Below are 19,736 nucleotides of genomic sequence, written 5' to 3'. Positions count from 1 at the left end.
GGGGCCTGGGCCCGGTCCCCCCGCCGTGCAGAGGCGAGGGCGGCGGGGGGAGGACGCAGCGGTGGTGCTGCGGGCTCCCCCTCGGGGACGCTGGCGAAATTGCAGGGCTGTGCTGCGGGGGAAAGTGCGGCTTGTTCCTTCAACCGCGAACCTCCATACTGGATATTGAACATGGGGGCGAGGGGGAGAAATAAGCTAAAGATTTATTTTTTATTTTTAATTACAGTGGACCTTGTTTCCTGTGCGTGCACTAGGTGAACTAGGACAGGATGGTGCCGTAATTTTTTCTTAGAAAATTGCACATTCTTATTTCACTTTGTACAGACAACACTAATGTCGTTTTAGCCTAAACAGGAGGAAAACTCAAGTTTTCTGTGGTGTGCTAGAAGTATTTTTTGCACTCACCATGTCCATTTTTCTGTTTATTACATTTTAAAATAAAGGCATAGATGTATGTGGATCTCAGTAGGTTGGTGGTGGGTATCTTGTATTCAGTACAGACTAGTGATAGAAAAAAACATAATTGGCAGATTATTTCAGCGAATAAGAATAGATCACAAATGATTATTTTCTTTGAAAACAGGTTTTAAATTTCTGACAATTTATATCAACATTGCTGTAGAGGATTTCAACTGAAAACTACTTTACATGAACCAGTTCTTTAAAGGTAGGTTCTGTTAACCACTTTCATTATCTGGGACTCTCCATCTAGAACAAAATATTCCTGACCATTTGCTGCCTTGTTTTCCTCTATTTGTCTTTGCTACATTTTAAGTAGGCTTGCATATTTGAGCATTGATTTGCATTATCAAAGGCTTTACTTCCTCCAAGTAGTTCTTGTGCTTTGGTAAATGTTTTATGCTCGTGGTGCTTTTGGCTAGCAATGCGTGCAGTCCAGGAACCTTGTGCCAGTGCTGTTCTAGACTGATGATATTATGCAAACCCCATTGTGTGCTATTGTTTAGATTCCAGCTTCCCCCTCCCTCCGCCCATGTTTCCATGACCTTCCCTTTGTCTGCTGCCTGTTACCAGGCAGGATTCAGGCAGCTGCTTGCTGATTGGCTAACGTCTCGAGCAGCTCATGTGAGCACACGATTATAGGTTAATCCATTGCTGCTTTAGACCTGCGATTTCTGTACACAGTAATAATAATTTTTAAAATAATGAAATAGAGGGGAAACATTTAGCTGAGAGGGGAATCCTTCATGTATTCCTAGCTGCCCTGCCACGTTTTGGTTTTGCCATGTAGCGCATGAGAAAGAAATCTCCAAATACCAGAGGAGAGGTGTATTTGTGACTCTCATTCTGAAGTATACGTGATTTTCGAGCTCAAAATTTTTAAAAGGAATTTTTATTAACAATATCTAATGAAACACTATTTTTGTATGTGTTGGTGTTTCAAAATGTATTATTGTGTTTTAAAAAATGAGAACAAAAAAAGGCAACGCAAAACCTACCACCTTATTTACAGCATTTAACCCTTACACACTTAGTTCTACGTGCAGTAGTAATTTTGTGCTGTTCTCTACAAACGCCCTTTTTGAAATAAAAGGTGTCCCTCCATTGTCTTAGTGCCTGGGCTACTTCTTTTTGTGACTTGGTCACACAATGAGTAAAAACTGAAAATAACCAAACATCAGATGAGAAAAGTGCATAGCTAAACTTTATGTTAATTTTTAAGTATAAAAGGAGACTACCAACACACATCTGCTTAGAACACGACCAGTTTTTAATGTTTTATTTCTGCAAGACTGAATTCATGTAACTTGCTCTGGAGATGCTCTCTGAAGGGCAACCTCCTTACCCCTTTGAAAGACTGGAAGGCAGTATTTTTCAGATGAATGCCGATTGGCTTGCACCGGTATGACCAAACCTGTCTGTACTGGTTACTGAATTGTTTGTTTCTTCTTTTATTTGGCTCTCACATGAGATCTGTTACTTGGCTGCAGTGTGCTCCCTTGTGGGTATGGCTGGGAACGTTTCAAGGCTGTTCTGAAGGGACACATGATGCTTTACTGTTAACCAGCATTTAGTGTTCATCTTTTGATCTCATCTATGCTTGCAATGTTGTCACGGTAGTTTTTATTGGATATTCTTTTATTGCAGAAGATTGTGGGACTGAGCTGCAAATATGCATGAGTTACTCAACCGTCTAACAATAGAATTTCGAGAAGCCTTTTTTTCATACAGGTTGACTGTAAAACTGTATTAGAGCTTTGTTTTTAAACTAGATGTTCTAGTTTTTTTATAATATCCAAAGATAAAAAGTAAATGTCATTTTCAAATATATTAGAAACTCAAGCTTTATAATTCAATATTTTTTAAAGAAAAAAAGTAAGGATGCATCGATATAAAGGTATTCTGATGTTTGATTTTTTTAAGATTGTTATTTGCAAATTTAAAAAGGAACTGTCCTTCATTTTACTCTGTGTTTACTGCATTTTATATTTAAAAAAATGAATTAAAGATTATTAAGGAAACTAGAGCAGATTATATTAATGTTTTAATTTCTATTTTATGATTATCCAGGTGATGCACTTATAGATATACTATCTTTTAGTTGTACAGGGTATGATTGTGAGTTTTGTAATATGTGTAATGCTTATAAAAGAAAACATTGCAGTCAGGGAGATATAAGTACTTGTCTGTTTTAATTTTGATACAAAGGCCCTGTATCTTTGTACTACATTAACAGAAAACTCACTTTCTGGTCCTCTATTAGGGACTCTTAGAATTGTTCAAGGTTAGCCCAGCCTAGGATTTATATATTTTTTTCAGATTCATTCTGCAAGATATGCATTTGTAAAAGCATGCATGTTGGTTGTGGGGGATCATAGGCGTGGAGCTTGAGTATGATAATCAGTACTCTATTACATGACACTCTAATATATGCTTTTGTAGGGACATGGAAAAACATGCTTTACATTTTAAGTTCTTGGGAATAAGAATGGTATGTGCTTTCGAAAACTGCACACACACGTTTAAATACTAGAGGTTTTTATATACTTCTAATTCAGGACTAGAATTACTGTGTTAAATGTATTGTCTTCTGGAAGGATAGGAAGATACTACTGTATTTAGCATGTGCAGAGCTCTGGAAGAACATTAACAGCTCACCTGGAGCTCATATTTCATCTGACTGGAAGTGGTTATGTGATAATGATTTCTAAAAACAAGTAAACCAATGTTTCAGATCAGTGTTTCTATAGATGTTATATTTTGCTTCCACTAGTGGCAATGCATTAATGGACAATCCTATTTATAAAATCTAGTTCAGACTGGCAAAAATCTGTCTTGTTATTATTGAGAGTCTGTAAATAGAGCTAATAAACCTTTTATGAAGATTTGTTCATCTGTTCCTGAGGTGTGAAGTATTATTTAAGCACCATCAGGATTCTAGATTCTCATGCAGAAAATAGCTGAAATAAAATAGGAGAGAATCTCAATGTTATGTTAATAAGAAATGCAAAACAAGAAGAAAAACATTATTTTTTTTATCATATTGTTTTCTTTTTTGGCCATACTTTGTCTGGTCATATTAACTAAGGGTGAAATAAACCTCATAATTGTAAAGTACTATATATCATGGTTGGAAGGTTTAGAAATTTGTCTTGGTAGTTGAATTCCTGTTACGTCTTAGAATATATATTCATACCTTATCATAGAACATTTTTGTTGAGGAATGCATAAATATTAAATAGTTTTCCTTCATAGACAAACTGTTCCAAGTAAACTAGGGAGGATCCAGCAGAGGTTTCAGTTCAAGCCAAAAGCACATGATCTTTGTTGAGACTCTGAGGGAGCTTGACAACGTTAATCTAATGAAGAGCAGTCTTATGGCTTTGTAGGCAAGGATGGTTACAAAGACGGTGGAGCCAAACTGTTACTTAAAGGCTGTAGAATCTTTTTTTGTGAATTTTATTACTTGATTGTACAAAACCATCACAAATCTGAGCTGGTGTTGGCAGTGGTCCTGCATTTTTTACCAAAATATTTTTAAAAATTAATAATTATACCCAGCCTGAAAAGACTAAATTCAATTTATTAATTAATTTCTCCGTTCTGTAAATGAAAGTGGATTAGGGGAGGATGCAAAATGAACTATACCAAATACTTGAAATGCATTCTTTAGTAATAATTCTGCAATGTTGCTGGTATAAACATTTGCTTTTCTGGTGCTTGTGGGGAAGTAAAAGTCATATAGAGGTAACAGACTGAATTGGGTTTTTTTCTTTTTCCTAATTGCTGTAGTGCCTTTTTTAAACTATTGTAACCCATGTGCATTTTCACGTTTTGAGAAAAGCCATATCCTAGACAGGAGTAACTTAAAATGGCGTAGTAGCTTCAGTAGAGATAAACTGATTAGCATCAGCTGATTGAAGATCTTAGTTGCTGAGACCACATGAGGAAAAAATATAGTATAAAAATCTCTATGGACTTTTTTTTGTTTCATGCAAACAAATTACATAAGATATTATTGTATTTTAACAAAACTATTTTAACCTACCTTAGTAATTCTGGAATTTACTCAATTTATTGATTTCGTAAAATAGCTGTTCAAATGTCATTTTTCTTAAATTTGTTATATGTTGGTGTTCTTATTTTTGTTAATATTTGCATAAGTGAATGAAATTAATAAAAGTGTACAGAAGGGAAAAACACCCCTTTTCTTTGAAGAGGGAATTTTTTCTTAGAAGAGCTACAAAACCTACAAGTTTTAAGAGCACAAATGGTCTTAGTAAAATATTGCAAATTGAATGAAAATGCTCTAAAAAACCAAATTCAGTTAACAATTGTATAAACATGAAGGATGAAGGTCTGATTTATCTATACAGGAAAGAAAGGATCTTAAGGCCACATTCAGAAATTCTTTCAGTATATTGAAACTTTCTTGAAAGTTATTTGATATAAAAATCATGTCATTTCCTCAGTTAAATCTATTTGAAACTCATGCAATTACATTATTGCATGTAATTGCATGTAAATTGCATGTTAACATTATTTTAGAAAGATAAAATAAATGTAAATGGATGGATGAAGTTATTTATTACTTTTTTATGGAAAGAGAGGCTTCTGGCTCTTACATTAGCACAGTATCTGTTTCTAGCTAGAATACCTCATTATGTGGCTTTCCTGTTATAATACTATGAGACGACTGGTGTAAAATACATAGTTAGAACATTATTCCATAGTGTTATAGTGTGATCTTTACATACGTGTATTTGTGCAGCATACGTAGAAACTTATATTCACTTTCTCTGAGGACAGATAAAATTTAAGTGTGTTGTCAGGTGTTTGTAGATACAGTTAAACTGGTTTGCTTTAAAATGTGCTAAATGTTACAGTCTTTCTTAGGAACTCTATAATATGGTGATAATAAATTGTTATCTTCACAATTCTTTCCCAAATTTTTTAAGGATCAAGATGGATAGCACGGAGGAACCTCAGAAAAAAGTCTTTAAAGCACGAAAAACAATGAGAGCGAGTGATAGACAACAACTTGAAGCTGTTTATAAAGTTAAAGAGGAGCTTTTAAAGACAACTGAAGTTAAACTGGTAAATGGAAAGCATGAGAATGGAGATTCTGATTTAAATTCCCCATTAAGCAATATAGACTGTATGGAGGACAAGAGAGAAGTTAATGGCCTAGTGGACTTGTGTGTTAATTCTGAAGAAGGAAAACCGGCTTCTGATGAAATCAATGAAGCCAAAAGCCCTGAAAGTAGGACGGGGAACACAGTCAATAACGTAGAACCCAAGCCTCTAACGCAGTCTTCAGAGAATGTTACTGCTGAGCGAGACAAAGATATTGATACTACTTTAGCTTCTGAGGCTGAAAATGGAGTGCTTGGTAGCAATAAAAATAACTTCCATGAAGAAAATAATACAAAAGATCATTTGGACCAAAGAGAGAGTGACGTCCCATCAGTAGGTGAGAGTAAGTCAACCTGTGATACTCATGACTGTACTGAAGAGAAGGGAGAAACAAATGACTCAACTATTAACTCCAATTCATCTAATGAGGAAAGGAGGACTGAAGAAGAAATGGTTGATGATGCCGTTGGAGAAGAAATCATATCTAGCAGTGTGGAAGCTGATAATGAACCAAAGGACAAACGAGATGGCACTGCAGGTCTTTCAGAAACCACTGTTGAGAAGACAATAGATGATCCAAGTGAAAGTATCTTAAATGATAGTAACTCTATGGAAACAGATGAAATTATTCCAATTTTGGAAAAACTAGCCCCTGCTGAAGATGAATTGACCTGTTTTTCTAAAAGTTCTCTTCTTCCAGTGGATGACACAGCCCCAGATTTAGACGATAAAACAGATAGCTGTTTGGGTTCTCCATCCAAGCAGGAAAGCAATGAAAGTCTGCCAAAAGAGGCTTTCTTAGTACTGTCTGATGAAGAGGATCCTTGTGATGAAAAGGAGGAATGTGCTGAAGTGATACTACCAAACGAGTCAAGTCTTCCAGGTAATAATTTTCTAAATTGGTAGTTTTGATTGGGTATTTGTTAATTTTTTAGAATTACGCATTTGTGACACGTTTCTAAATTGAAAAGGCAGTCTTACCTACCAATTCTGTTTAATGTAGTTTTACAGCTTTCAAGGATGGAATTTGAGGCTCAGAAATAAATGAAAGTAAAACCAAAAAGCAGTCATCTTTGAGATCTGTGGAGGTTTTTTGTTGGTTTGTTTCCTCATAGTCTTGGCAAAAATAAGAAGAGTAAAGATGAGTAATTTCCAGATATGGAACACAAAGATTTGTGGGAAGAGAAATGTGTTTGTGTAATGTTCTTGAGGGGAAGAAAGGATTTAAACATTCTCTAACGTGAAAATAAATAGTATGAATAAAAGTGTGTTTGTAATCCAGGTATGCTACAAGTTTTAGTTTCAAATTTATTTTTTTTCACCAAATGACAGTGTTGGAAAGGTTTAATGAAAAGTGCAAGTCATCTATGGTTTTCCTGCCCTATAGCTTTTATTCATTTAACTCAGTGGTTTTTATCTAATTTTTATTATGCCAGCTGGTTAGCGTTTGAAAGCATTAAGTGTAGGAAGCTGGTACTGCTGTCTCTTCATGTAGTTAACAGAAGATTCTATATGTTTTACTGATTGGATGTCTTCTGTAGTCTATTATTGTCATACAGGTTTGTAAACATACTTATTTTTTTACATAAAACACTCATTGCCATACTGTTGCACTTCTGAAAAGAAAACAGACTAATAGTTTACAGGTAAGCTAGCACTACTTTTTTATTTATAATTAAGAAAGTAGTTGTTTCAAATAACTTAGTTGTTTTGTTGGAGTTTTTTTCCCTTTTCTTTTTTTTCCCAGTGTATACTTTCTTATGAAATTATGACCATGCTAACCCAAATGTGTTTAAACATACTTGACTGGGTAGGAATCCCATAGATTAAAAAAAAGTGCAGGTGTCTTTGAGCCTTCCTGAAGTCAATAATTATAGTTTTTCAACTCTTGTTTCACTTATGATGAAAATGCACCTTTCACTAATTTGTGATGGCATTCTGAGCTTTCAGACTCTAAACAACTAGAGAAAGATAAAAAATGTCTCTGAAGCTATGCTTCAGACTCTTCCTTCTTTTATGGTATTTGCCTTTAAATTTGTGCCAGTTAAACAAAGAAAATGTAAGTTCCAAGATGTATTTTAAGGATCTTACTTAGGTGTTACGTCTTGCACTGGGATTGCCAAAGGGATACTGTTGTTCAGTTAAATTCTTCCAGAAACTATTTGGAGGTACAGGAAGCAGGGAGAAAGACCATGGTGTGTACTTGCATCAAAATTGTAGCGTATGATAAGTCACCTTCATAAAATGTACTTTACAAATAAATTTATGATCTTTGTTCTTATCACAGTTTAAGGGTTCTTACATTGGAATTAGTGAAATTAGGATGTCAGGCTTGCTTTTTTCATTTTAGCCAATGCAAAAAAACACACTGTGCTCACAGAGGAGTTTTTTGTTCTGGAACAGAAAGACCAAAATGAGTATGAAATATCGGACTACAGTTTAGAAGCATAGAAGTATTCAGGTTGGAAAAGACCCTTGGGATCACTGAGTCCAACTATCATCCCTGCTCTACAAAGTTCTCCCCTAAACCATATCCACCAACACCACATCCAAATGACCCTTAAACACATCCAGGGATGGTGACTCAACCACCTCCCTGGGCAGCCTATTCCAGTATCCGACTGCTCTTTCTGTGAAAAAAAATTTCCCAATGTCCAGTCTAAACCTCCCCTGTTGCAGCTTGAAGCCTTTGCAGAAGTCTAAAATAATGGTATTCAACAATTTGTATTTCAGATTTTCCATTTTGGTGACAGGACAAATTTTGTTTACTAGTTGTTTTATTTATTGGCACTAACAGTTTCACAGTTGCGTGGCTATAACTGAGACTACTCAGGAAACCTTTGGAAAGAGTCTGTGAGGATTAAATTTGTGGAGATGGTATGAAGATCATTTGAAGGTGTGATATTGGAGGCACCTATGCTAGCAGCTCAGTTAAAAAGTACAGTTTTCAAAAAGCCCAGACAAAAACCAGCATGGCTAAAAAACAATGTAACAAATGTTACTAGAAGACTTTCTTCAAATGGGCAGATTAACAGAATATTTTTCTCAAGTAGAATTTGTAAATATAATTGCTATGTTGACACTAAATATTTTTTTAATAGAAGAGCTTACATTAGAAAACCTTGGAGGTCTTGGGGTAAATAAACAGGCACATGACAAGGAAGACCTGATTGATGTATTTGAATTCTTTTGGATATCCAAACACAAATGATTTTTGGAAGAACTTTTGGAAACTGAACTGTCTTTGGATAAGATGGAAAGTCTTCATGGGATAAATAATAATTTGAAGGATAGGAAGTAAATCTACAGTGATCTAGAGGCTATGCTGTGCAACAGAATTAATCATCTACCTAAAATGAAGGGTAACTAGCAAGGTGACAGTTTTGCTGCTTAATACTGTGAAGAGCTGTAGAAGAATCTGAATCAGAATGTTGAATGACTAGGATATGATCATAGTAGATGAAACTCATTGTGGTTAACGACAAAGTGCTACAGGTGAGTATGGAAATCATAGAAATCTATCATAGAAGGATAGAACTGATGCACTACTGAAGAAAAAGTTTTCTAGGATTGTAGTAGGTAGTTTTGTGAAAACATTGATGCAGTAGCAGTTGAAAAAGGCAAATTAAGAGTTCTGAGAATAAATAAAAATTGAGGGAAAATTCACAGTGGGACACCAAGCCCTTACATGTTTTGTATAATTCTGCTTCCTTCTCCCTCCCCATGTCAAAGAAGGTGTCACAGAACTGGAAAACATACATAGAAGAGCAACAGGGAGGATGATGGAATTGCAGAGTAATTTTACTTCAACCCTCTGATGGTCTTTATTCCAGCCCCCTACTCAAAGCAGGTCCAAGTTTTATCAGATGGCTCAGGGACCTTGACAGTTTACTTTTGTGCATCTCCAAGGATGGATGTACCACAGCTTCTTTTTGGGTAGCCTAATATTTAACCAACTCAACAGTGAAAAACTGTCCACTTAACTGGAATCTTCTGTGTTCCAACTGATGTCCATTGCCTCCTGTCCTGTTGTTTTGCATCTTAGAGTGGTCATTCCCATTATGTAATGGGATGCAATGATACAATCTCCATTGAATCTTCACTTGTTAAGGCTGAGCGTGTCATTTGCTCCTCATATAGCATGTACTTCATCCCCTTGATTTTTCTGGTGATCCTCCACTATAGTTTTGTCAGTGCCTTTCCAGTACTGGGATCCAAAAACCAGACACAGTGTTCCAGATGTCAGTTTTTCAAGTTACTGAACAAAGAAGAATCACTTACCTTATCCTGCTGGACACATTTTTTGTTAATACGGCCTGAAATGCTATTGAAATTGTTTCACACCACTGGCTAATGTTCAAATTGTTTTCCACCAGGAATCAAGGCTATGTTCTATAAAGTTTAGTTCTAGCCAGTCAACTCCCAGCCTGTCCTATTGCATAGGGTTATTCTGTCTCAGGTGCAGGACTTTGCATTTGCTCTTGCTGCACTTCGTGTTTGCCCATTTTTCCAGCCTGTCAGTGAGCCTCTGAATAGCAGCTATGCCCTGGAGAATATTTACTGCTCCCCCCAGTTTGTATCTGTGAACTTGCTGAGTGTGTTATCCTGTCCACAGGGGCAGGTCTGGCCCTGGACTCAGGCTTTCCTGGGTCCTTTTGCTTTCCAGTGCAACTCCCATTGGAATACTACCAGGTAGGTCCTGAGTAAGGTGAAATCTGCTATCATGAGGGCAGGGACTATAGCCTGCTTGCAGAACTCTTCAGCTTTGTCAGATGGCTTCAGTCCTTGCTCAGTAATTCTTGATTGTCAGAGATTACCACAGTGAAAAGTGTGAAAACCTTGCCTGCAACACCTGTCATTCAGCCAGCTGTTGATCTTCAGGATGCATGCACTTGTAGTAGAGCTATTTTTTTGTCCCAGCTCATTGGGAGGATTGGTGATAATGCCACCTCAGGCCTTTCGCCCTTGTCTGCAGAGGTCCATTGTCACTCTTGGTATGCTTAAAACTGCTCCTGGACGTGTTAGTGCCCATGTGGATAAGCAGCAAACGAAGGATCAGATCAGTCTTAGTAGCCTCTCCGCAACAACGGGAATCCAAGCCTTGAGGAGGCAGCTAATGTCTTGAGGCATCAGGCCAGGTTACTAGATGAGTACTTTCAGTGGGAGGTAGACCCTGGTGACTATCACCAGTCTCACCTTGATGCAGGCAGTTGGTTCATACTTAGCTGGCTCTGATGCCTCTGTTAAGAGATTTTCCTCTTAATCTGTTCGAGATTTCCAGGTAGAGAGGGAAGTCACAGTCCTCTGAACCTCCTGCATTTTCGAAATCTCCATTTGTTGCTATTTTGAATATACCCTTTAGCTGTCCCTGAAAAGCAAGAGGAATGATCAAGGCATGGAAGAAGAGATTGTTCTCCATGTGGAGAACTGCGGACCTCCTTGCTAACAGAATTGTGACTGCTAAAAGTTTACCTACATTCATGTTTCATGGAAGAGGATTTTTTAAGATGGCTTTCAAGCACAGAAACCGTGAGGCTCTGGAGGTCTTCCAGAAGTTTTTCAGAAAGCTGAGGAAGTTTCCTGGGACTGTATATGTTCTTTTCTCCTTATACTCTTCCCTACTTGACCATCTGCTGTTGACATGAAAGAATTGGAGACTGGATGCTGGATTAGGTGAACTGTTATTTTTACCTATCATAGCTGTTACTGTGTTCTTTCTCTTAACTAATCTGTACACTCTCAAGTTTGGCCAGGTGAGGATGTCTGCCAAAGCAAATTTGAAATCTTGTCTTTCTCAAAACTGCTCACATTTTGAGTGCATTCTAGACACATTCATTCTCTTCAGCAATGGCATTTCATGGCCTCTAAAGGTAGTTTGAAAGAGAACTTGTTGCAGATCTTTGAGTCTGAAGTCAAGCAGCGCACACTAGTACAACCTTTTAAGAGGAAAGAATGCAGTTAACGTTTAAAAGAATACAGCCTGTCTTCTAGAAAGTAATTTTTGAAGAGAAGTTCGGAGTTATGTGAATGGCAAATAAACAACTAAACATGAACTTTTGTTCTTGTGTTGTGATAGAACTAGCTGTTAAAGTTTATGAATTCACAAACAGGAAAATAAGTTATGCTTAAATCGCACAAATGAAATCACTGTTCTGTAATAATATTTCTAGGTTTGTTTTTTACTTGAAAAAGAGATAATGGAAGGCTTTCAGAGAGTGTATTTCAGCATTTGGGAAACAAACTTTATACTGGAAGGCTTAAAAGAACATGAGTGTTTTTAATCCAATAGTAGATTAATGAGGTCTATACTATTGGCAAACAAGAACTGAATATATGGTGAAAGGAGGTTTCTTTGATGTAGCAGCCAAGGATGCAACTGCTGCATTTTTGATACATTAGATTATGCAAACCAAAAAAGAGGCACACTTCTTTCCAACAGACTTTGGAGGACTGATTAATGGATGTTGGATTTATAAGTTGTAATCTTCTAAGTCCTTTATGGATTATTTTTTTTGGCTACATCTGTGGTAATAAGTAACTAAAGAAGATAATATTGTGCTTTTTCTTTTAATTTTTTTTTAATAGATATGTATTTTGTGATAGGAGGAGTTGCAACTAAATAATAAGAGTAGTTCAGTTCGGATGGGACCTCAAGATGGTTTCTAGTCCAGTCTTCTACTCTTAAATTCGGTCACCTGTGAGATTTGGCAAGGTAGCTCAGAACTTTATCCAGTTAGGTTTTTAAAACTTCCAAACTTCCACAGATGAAGATGACCTCTCTGGGCAGCCTGTTCCAGTGACTCTCTCCATGTTTTAAATGTTTCTGTTTCTGTCAATTGGAATCTCCTGTTTCTGCATACATGTCACTTATCCTTTGGCACGCTTTACGAAGAGCCTGGCTCTGTCTTCTCAAAAGCCATCTTACAAGTACTGGAAAGCTGCTTTGAAGTTCCCATGAAGTTTTGTCTTCTCCATACTGAAGAAGCCCAGCTCGCTTAGCCTCTCTTACAAGTCATGTTTCCCAGCCCCTGGGAATGGTCCATGTTGACACCATCAAGCATTTGTCATCTCATTTCTCCGGCTTGTCTGGGTCATGGTGATTGCTTTGAAAATATTCTTACTTCTTCCTAAATAAAAACAGTCAAATCCTGTTATGTTTCTTGGGAAAAATCTGAATTTCTGTTTTATGATAACTTTGTGGTAGAGTTTGATCAAATATTCACTACTTAGAAAGGCTGTGCTTTTGTACTCCTTGTGATTGCTGTCTCTCCACATCAGTTCTTGCCAATCTGTAAGGAGAATGCTGCATTTATACAACTATTGAATAGTGAGACTATAGGTAGTCCAGAGTAAATATACTGTTCAGATGCTCTTAGGCTTACCTACTATTTTTTGTCCATTTATATGTATGTTTTGGCAGAACTGACATCCAGATATGCATCCAGTCAGTTATTAAGCAGATGTAAATGCTTGCAGCTGTAGAAATTACTAATAGTTATTTTCAGCTGTTTAGCATCAGGCAGACACCTAGCAAAAATAATCAAACACCTTTGTGTTCAGATCCAAAGCAAATAGTGTGATTTATTAAGACAACTGTCTAATAAATACAGTGATAACTTCATTATGTCATAAATTATTTTTTTTAAAGGATTGCATTAATTGCTTCTGCCTGTCTAGCATCAGGATAGGAAGTTCACAGATTATCAGTGAAGAATAAGCTGATAGCCAGTTGTAAAATTATCTCCATGTTGTGGTTGGAACCTGCTTAATTAGAGAGATTTAACTAGGCATCATGTTTAAAGCATTTTTAATAAAATGAGGTAAATCTGCTCACAAAGTGAGAAAAGCTTTTAAGGAAGGGACTTCCACGTCTCTGAAATTACTTTGTTCTCTATATAGAACTCAAAAAGCTCAGGTTTTTTAACTCCTAAAAGTTCAAGCCTTGAAACTTGTTATATGATATCTTAAAGACGTTCTATGTAAGTGTATGTTCCCATGAAATATTTGTGTCTTTCAGTTGAATATTACAATTTGTAAATTGTAGAAAAAGCACTCTTGAGCTTGCAGGCTCTTTAAATTCTTAGGTAAATTAGTCCTATTTTATTGGTAAAAGATTAATGAAGCTTATCTCTACATCTTCAAATCAGGTGGCATTGGCACTGCCATTTTATTACCTTAAAAATAAATCAGATTGATTTTGAAGAATTTATGTGGTATGAATATAATTTATTGCATAAATTAACAAAATCTAAAATGTCACAATTCAGATTTTTCTTTTCTGACTCCTTCCTTTCTATGATTTATTAGCCAACTTGCTTTAAATCATTCAAATGTTCTTTATAATAGAAGTAAAATTTAATGTTAAGGAGGCATCAAGCATGTATTTGCAGCCAGAACTTTCTCTGAAAAAAAAGCTAGTAAACTGCTGCAATAACAAAATGAGGAGGAAATTAGAGAACCGTACAGATCAAGATATGCATAACAGTACTGACTTCTGCTTTTACATTCTGGATAGTTTTTAATGTGAACTTAAATGTTGTATCTAGTAAGTGCAGAAGGTAGCAAAAACAACTGTACAAAACACATAATGGGAGTTCATGGAACATGTAAGTTCAGAAAGTGTTAGCATATTTCATTTTAACTTGTGTGCATTTGGGGGTGTTATTTCAGATATTTCTTTATATAAGAATTTCCTAAACTCTGTGTTTTTAAAGGACAAATCTTAAATCGTGATACTTGGTATTAGGAAGAAACTTTAAATGAAAATTCGTATTTGTTAAGAAAATAAGAATCTGGGCCTTTTCTATTATGAAGATTAGGGATTAATTTGCCAATTGTAAATAAATAAACATACTAGTATTTTGTTACTGAAACTTTTAGAGTCTTTTCCGAGGTGAAAAGTAAACTTAACTATTGATTACTTCAGCTACATGAAAAATGCATTGTTTCATTTCAGAGGTAACTTTGAGGCATTTTTTTGATTTTAAAGCTAAGTAAATCCAGTAATGAATCTTACTGTATTGTATAGTAGTTAATATTCTTGCTCTGAAGGTATGCTCTGATTTTTTTTATCTCTGCATTCCCTCTGTGGCATACTTATTTCTCTTGCCTTCACCATCATGGCTTTTCATAAGTATTCCAAGCTCACTAGTCAAAAGAGGACTATTGCAAGACTTTTGTAGGTCAGCATAAATAACATGGGTTTTTTTCTTCTGTTTGTAGAAGAGGTGGAGGAGGAGACAGTAAAGGAAAGTGAGGAGGTTAAAGAAGAAGAGGCCCACAAAGAAGAAGAGAAACACACAGAGAAAAGTATGTAGTGTTCAAACTATTATGGTTCACTGGTGACATGTGTTGGAAACAGAATCAGTGAGGTTGGAAGGGACCTTTGGAGATTATCTAGTTCAAACTCCCTGCTCAAAACTAGATCAGCTAGAGCAGTTTCCTCATAACCATCTCCAGAAAAGTTTTGAGTACTTCCACAGATGGAGACTCTGCAGCCCTCCAGTGTTGCACTTCCAGTGTTTGAGCACCCTCACAGTAAAAAAGTTTTGATACATTTTAGTGGAATTTTCTGTATTTCAATTTCATTTCTCTCCTTTCACTGAAACCACTAAGAGTCTTGCTCTGTCTTTTTCACTCTCCACCCATCACACACATTATAACATCTCTAACCACTTTCTTCAGATGCACAATGCCAGCTGTCATTTCCTCCTGTGGTGGCCCTACACTGAACTCTATCCAGTATGCTCAAGTCTTTCTTGTATTTAGAAACCCAGAACTACACACAACTCAAGGTTCAGTTTTACAGTGCTGATTAAATGGGATAATTACCTCCCTCAGTCTGCTGGCAGTACTCTTCCTCAGGCAGCCAAGGATGTTGCTGGCCTTCTTTGCCAGTGGGGCACATTGCTGGCTCATCTTCAACTTGATATGCCACCAGGGCCTTTTCTACAAAGCTGTTTTCCAGTCAGTCCATTCCCAGCCTGTACTAGTACATATGTTCATTCCTACCCAAGTGTAGGACTTCACATTTCCTTTTGTTGAACTTCACAAGATTCCTGTTTGCTTGTTTCTCCAGGTTGTCTAGATGACTCTGAATGGCAATGTAGACACCTAGTGTAGTAACCGCTCCTCTCAGTTTTCTATCATCTGCAAATTGCTGATGATGTCCTCTGTCCCAATATCTAGGTCATTAATGAGTGTTAGTGTTGGTACCAATATCATCCACTGATGCATGTTACTAGTGAAAAGCTCCAACTGGACTTTGTGCCACTAATCACACTCTTGGAGCCTAGCAGATGAGCCAGTCCATTTATCTAGGCCATACATCATGAGTTTGTCTCTGAGGATGTTGCAGGTGTCAAAAGCATTACTAAAGATGAGATAAACAGCATCCATTGCTCTCCCCTCATCCACCAAGTCAGTCATCTCATCATAGAAGGCTGTCAGGATGATGGATAATTTCCCCTTGATAAATCCATTCTGATTATTCCCCATCACCTTCTTAATATGTTCAGGGAAGATTTCTGGAATTATTTGCTCCATCACATTTACAGGGATTGAGGTGAGGCTGACGATTCTGTAATTCCCTTAGTCCTTCTTTACCCTTCTTGCAGAAGCAAATGTCACTCCTGTCCTCAGGAACCTTCTGCTTTTGCCACAAACTTTTCAAAGGTTCAGAGTGGCCTGGTAGTCACCTCAGCCAGCTCCCTCAGCTCACTCAAGAGCACCTCCCTCTCTGCCTTGCATGGACTTGTGTATGTCTAGGTTATTTCAATGTTAACTCAGTGCTCCACCACTGAAAGCAAGTCTGCCTTTGCTCCAGACTGTCCCACTGGCATTGCTGAAGGCAAGTCTTCTCATTAAAATGAAGCAAAGAAGGCATTGATTGCCTGGGCTTTTTCTGTGTTCCTTGTCAGTTGTTTCCCTGCCTCATTCAGCAGGGGGGATGTCTTTTTGCTAGTTTTCCTTTTGCTGCTGGTAAACTAGTAGATGCTCTTCTTTTTGCCTTTCATGTCCCTCACCAGATTCTACTTAAGGTGAGCTTTGGCTTTCCTAACCCCATTCCCACTCATATAGTGTCTTTTATCTCTTTATACCAGTAGCTTACCTGTCCCTAGCAGATGGGGGCCTCCACTCCCTGTAGTGAGGGAGTCACTTGCTACTAATATGTAGTGCTACTGCAAGGCTCAGGCTTAGCCATTTCAGATATTTCACTGGGCACAGCTCCCAGCCCCATAATCTGCTGTGAGGGCACTGAACCAAATCTGTCATTGTCCTGTGTCTCATCAGGCAGATAGGGAGCTGCTGACCTGGTACTTCCAGCTGTAGTAATTCCATTTCCCATCTGCATAAGCTCAGGCTCTGACTGTATGTCCTTTGGTTCAGCTGGGGGTTGCAGTTCTTGAGGCTGCAGGATGTTGAAGTATATCCAGTCGATCTGTTTCTTACCATTTCTGGTACTGTGTCATTCTCATACCTCCTCGTGTAGCTCCTTTAACTTGACAACGCAATTGTCCTGCTAGTTTCCTCCTTCTGCAGCTAAGAATCTTGTCTCCCTCTGCCATAGCCTTAGCCAGTGTCCTGGTTTAAGCCAGGATGAAGCCAATTTTCCTTTTACTGATTTTTTTTTTTCCCCTTCAGTAAGCTTTCTTTTAACTAGCAACAGTGTGTTCTGCTAGGTTGGTAACACACTGGAATGTTTTTCTAACTACTGAGACGTCAAGGTCACACCTTCACTGTGCCGGCTCAGACACTATGGGGAGATCTGTGACCTCCCCCGTAGGAGACTGAGTTAGACAGACAGCAAAATTGGCCAGAGATATTCCATTCCATATATCTATGTAAGCTCAAAGGAAGGTCAGAGATCACAGAAGACAACTTCCTTCCGTCTTCGTCTTCCCTTCTCTTCCATCTATGGCCGGCATCTGGGGTGGACTCCGTTCATCCATCACCGTCAACCCTTAGGCTGACCCCCATCACTCTCTGCTTTCTCCAGCAGCAGCTCCGGGATTCCTCAGGACTCTTCCCAGTTCAGGGAAGTGCTGTGGGAGTTGCTGGGGGTGGGGGGAGGCGAGAGGCTTTTGCCCAAACCTGAATATATCTGTATATATTTGTATATATTTTCTTGTATAATTCATTAGTGTTTTAATTAAAGCTGTGTAGTTTAGTTTTCAATCCAGCCAAGTCTCTCTCTTTTTCTCTCTCTCCTTCCCTACCTGGGGGTGGGGGGGAAGAGGATCGAGAGCAGTTGTCGGACCTGAGTCAAACAGTGACAGCCAGAATGGGATGCCCTAGGTGATTCCTTCAGCCCAAGACTTGCAGAGTCCCTCCCAGACACCTCAGTCTGGGTGGATGCTCTGACATTACTGGGAGAGTTGTTCCAGTGGCTGCTGGAGACCATACCATGTGGCATATCACTGCCATTACTGAGTGCAGGGACCATCCCTCTCCTGTTGCACCCTGCTGTGCAAAATCCTATGTTCATTAGCTGTGCTTTAGGCCCAGCAGTAAGGCAAGCCTCTTCCTAGTACTTGCTGTAAGAATGTTCGAGCTTCCATAAAGAATCAGCTGGAATGCCATCACAAAGCACCTTTTGATCAAGAATAGCTGACACAGGTAATTAGAAACTGCTAAGAGTTTCCTAGAAGTCACACCCTCCTTTAGATTTCCTTTCCACTAGTACCCTAAAGCTCTTCAAAGCAAATATAACTGCAGTAAAATTAGATTTAGCGTCTGCTTCAGAACAAATTACCTGAACATCATTCATGTTATGTTAAATCTGCAGGTAGATCTTGCATGTTACAAGCTAGTTGTTGTACTAGTCAGTGGTTAGGCTTTTTATAATGATTCTTGGCTGGGAGTAGGAAAGAGTTGCATTAAAGGTGCCAATAAACTTGTCTTCAGTAGTCTAGGAACAGTGTTCTAACTATTGAGATTTATTTTTTTATTTTAGTTCTACAAGCTTTTCTGTTAGATGAAAGAAAGCTGGAGATATAGTGGTTTTTTTTAATTTTCTCTTGTTTGCTGTCGTTCTGAAAAAAAAAAGATATAAACTCATACCTTAGATACTTACATTGCTTGAAAATATTCGGCATTCTGCAAAGGTTTATGAAGAGCCCTGTGGCCTTATAAAACTTAAATCAAGTTTGAGGACCTACCCTTTCACAAACTTAGAAATAACTTAGGTTGTAATGCAGATTTCAAAATATTACCATTTAGTAATTGTTAGTACCTTAGTGCATTTTTCTGGCATTTCAAAACCATCAGAAAATCAGATCAGACTGAAGCCATGGGGTAACTAACATCAGAAAGACTAGAAGAAATTTGTAAAGTTAGAAATGTGACTCAGGGAGCATATGTAATAAAAGTAAAGAAAAAATGGCAGTGGAAAGTAACTATTTGTTATGCTGTTTTAAGTCTCAAGTGAATCTTAATTGATGTACTACTAATTCTGTCATTCTCTATCATCCTCAGATTTGGGTTGGAGGGGTTGGAGACTATGGTATTTGGTATTTTGATGATGGTCAGGTTACCTACAGTATGAGGCTATGTAGTTTCCCTTCCTGGTAATTTACCCAGGCTTGTTTCATATGTGGATCTCTATAAGATGCAGTGCGAGGAGCAGATGAGGTCTCTTTGGTTATTTTGTGCTTCATCACTCTGATTAAAATTACTTTTATAATATTGTTCTCTTTTGAGACTGTTCTGTTCTTAGATTTTTACTTTCCTTCTTACCCAAGCAGTAAGAAAAAGGTTTGAATGTTTTTTCAGTCAGGGATTGGATGTACAGGTTAAAACTTAATGGCAGGTTAAAAAAAAGTCATTGCTGACACAGGCAGAATGAGATGTAGTTTTATTTGGCTGGAATCCTGAGAAGAGGAATCCTTTTTTTCAGAAGAGGGTCTTGGTTTGCTTCTCAGAAAACATGTTTAGTTATAGGATGGTGTTGATGGGAGCAGGAAGAACTGGACACAAGTTCTGAAGAAGGAAATGATAGGTGTACCAGAGAGCCATTTTGCGTTTGAGGCAGTGATTTGGTGAATCAAAAAGCAGAATTCACAGGGCAGCAATGTACAGAGACAAAAGGAACTGTTCTGCTTTGATGTCATCAAATGTGTTCTTGTTTCAAAGGCATTCCT

At 37.7% G+C, this 19,736-nt stretch overlaps 1 protein-coding gene across 1 annotated transcript in view; it reads left to right on the top strand.

Annotated features, from left to right (window-relative positions):
- Positions 1-5,424: 5,424 nt before the first annotated feature.
- ATF7IP (activating transcription factor 7 interacting protein) overlaps positions 5,425-19,736 on the top strand; it is a 44,604-nt gene continuing 30,292 nt past the window's right edge. Inside the window, exons 1-2 of the mRNA XM_010003835.1 lie at positions 5,425-6,478; positions 14,818-14,904. Of these exons, the coding sequence (XP_010002137.1) occupies positions 5,425-6,478; positions 14,818-14,904 (1,141 nt within the window). The remainder of the gene's footprint in view (positions 6,479-14,817; positions 14,905-19,736) is intronic.

The sequence above is a fragment of the Chaetura pelagica genome, unplaced genomic scaffold, assembly GCF_000747805.2.
Source record: "Chaetura pelagica isolate M959 unplaced genomic scaffold, ChaPel_1.0 scaffold281, whole genome shotgun sequence".
Taxonomy (NCBI): domain Eukaryota; kingdom Metazoa; phylum Chordata; class Aves; order Apodiformes; family Apodidae; genus Chaetura; species Chaetura pelagica.
This window is presented reverse-complemented; position numbering and strand designations above follow the sequence as displayed.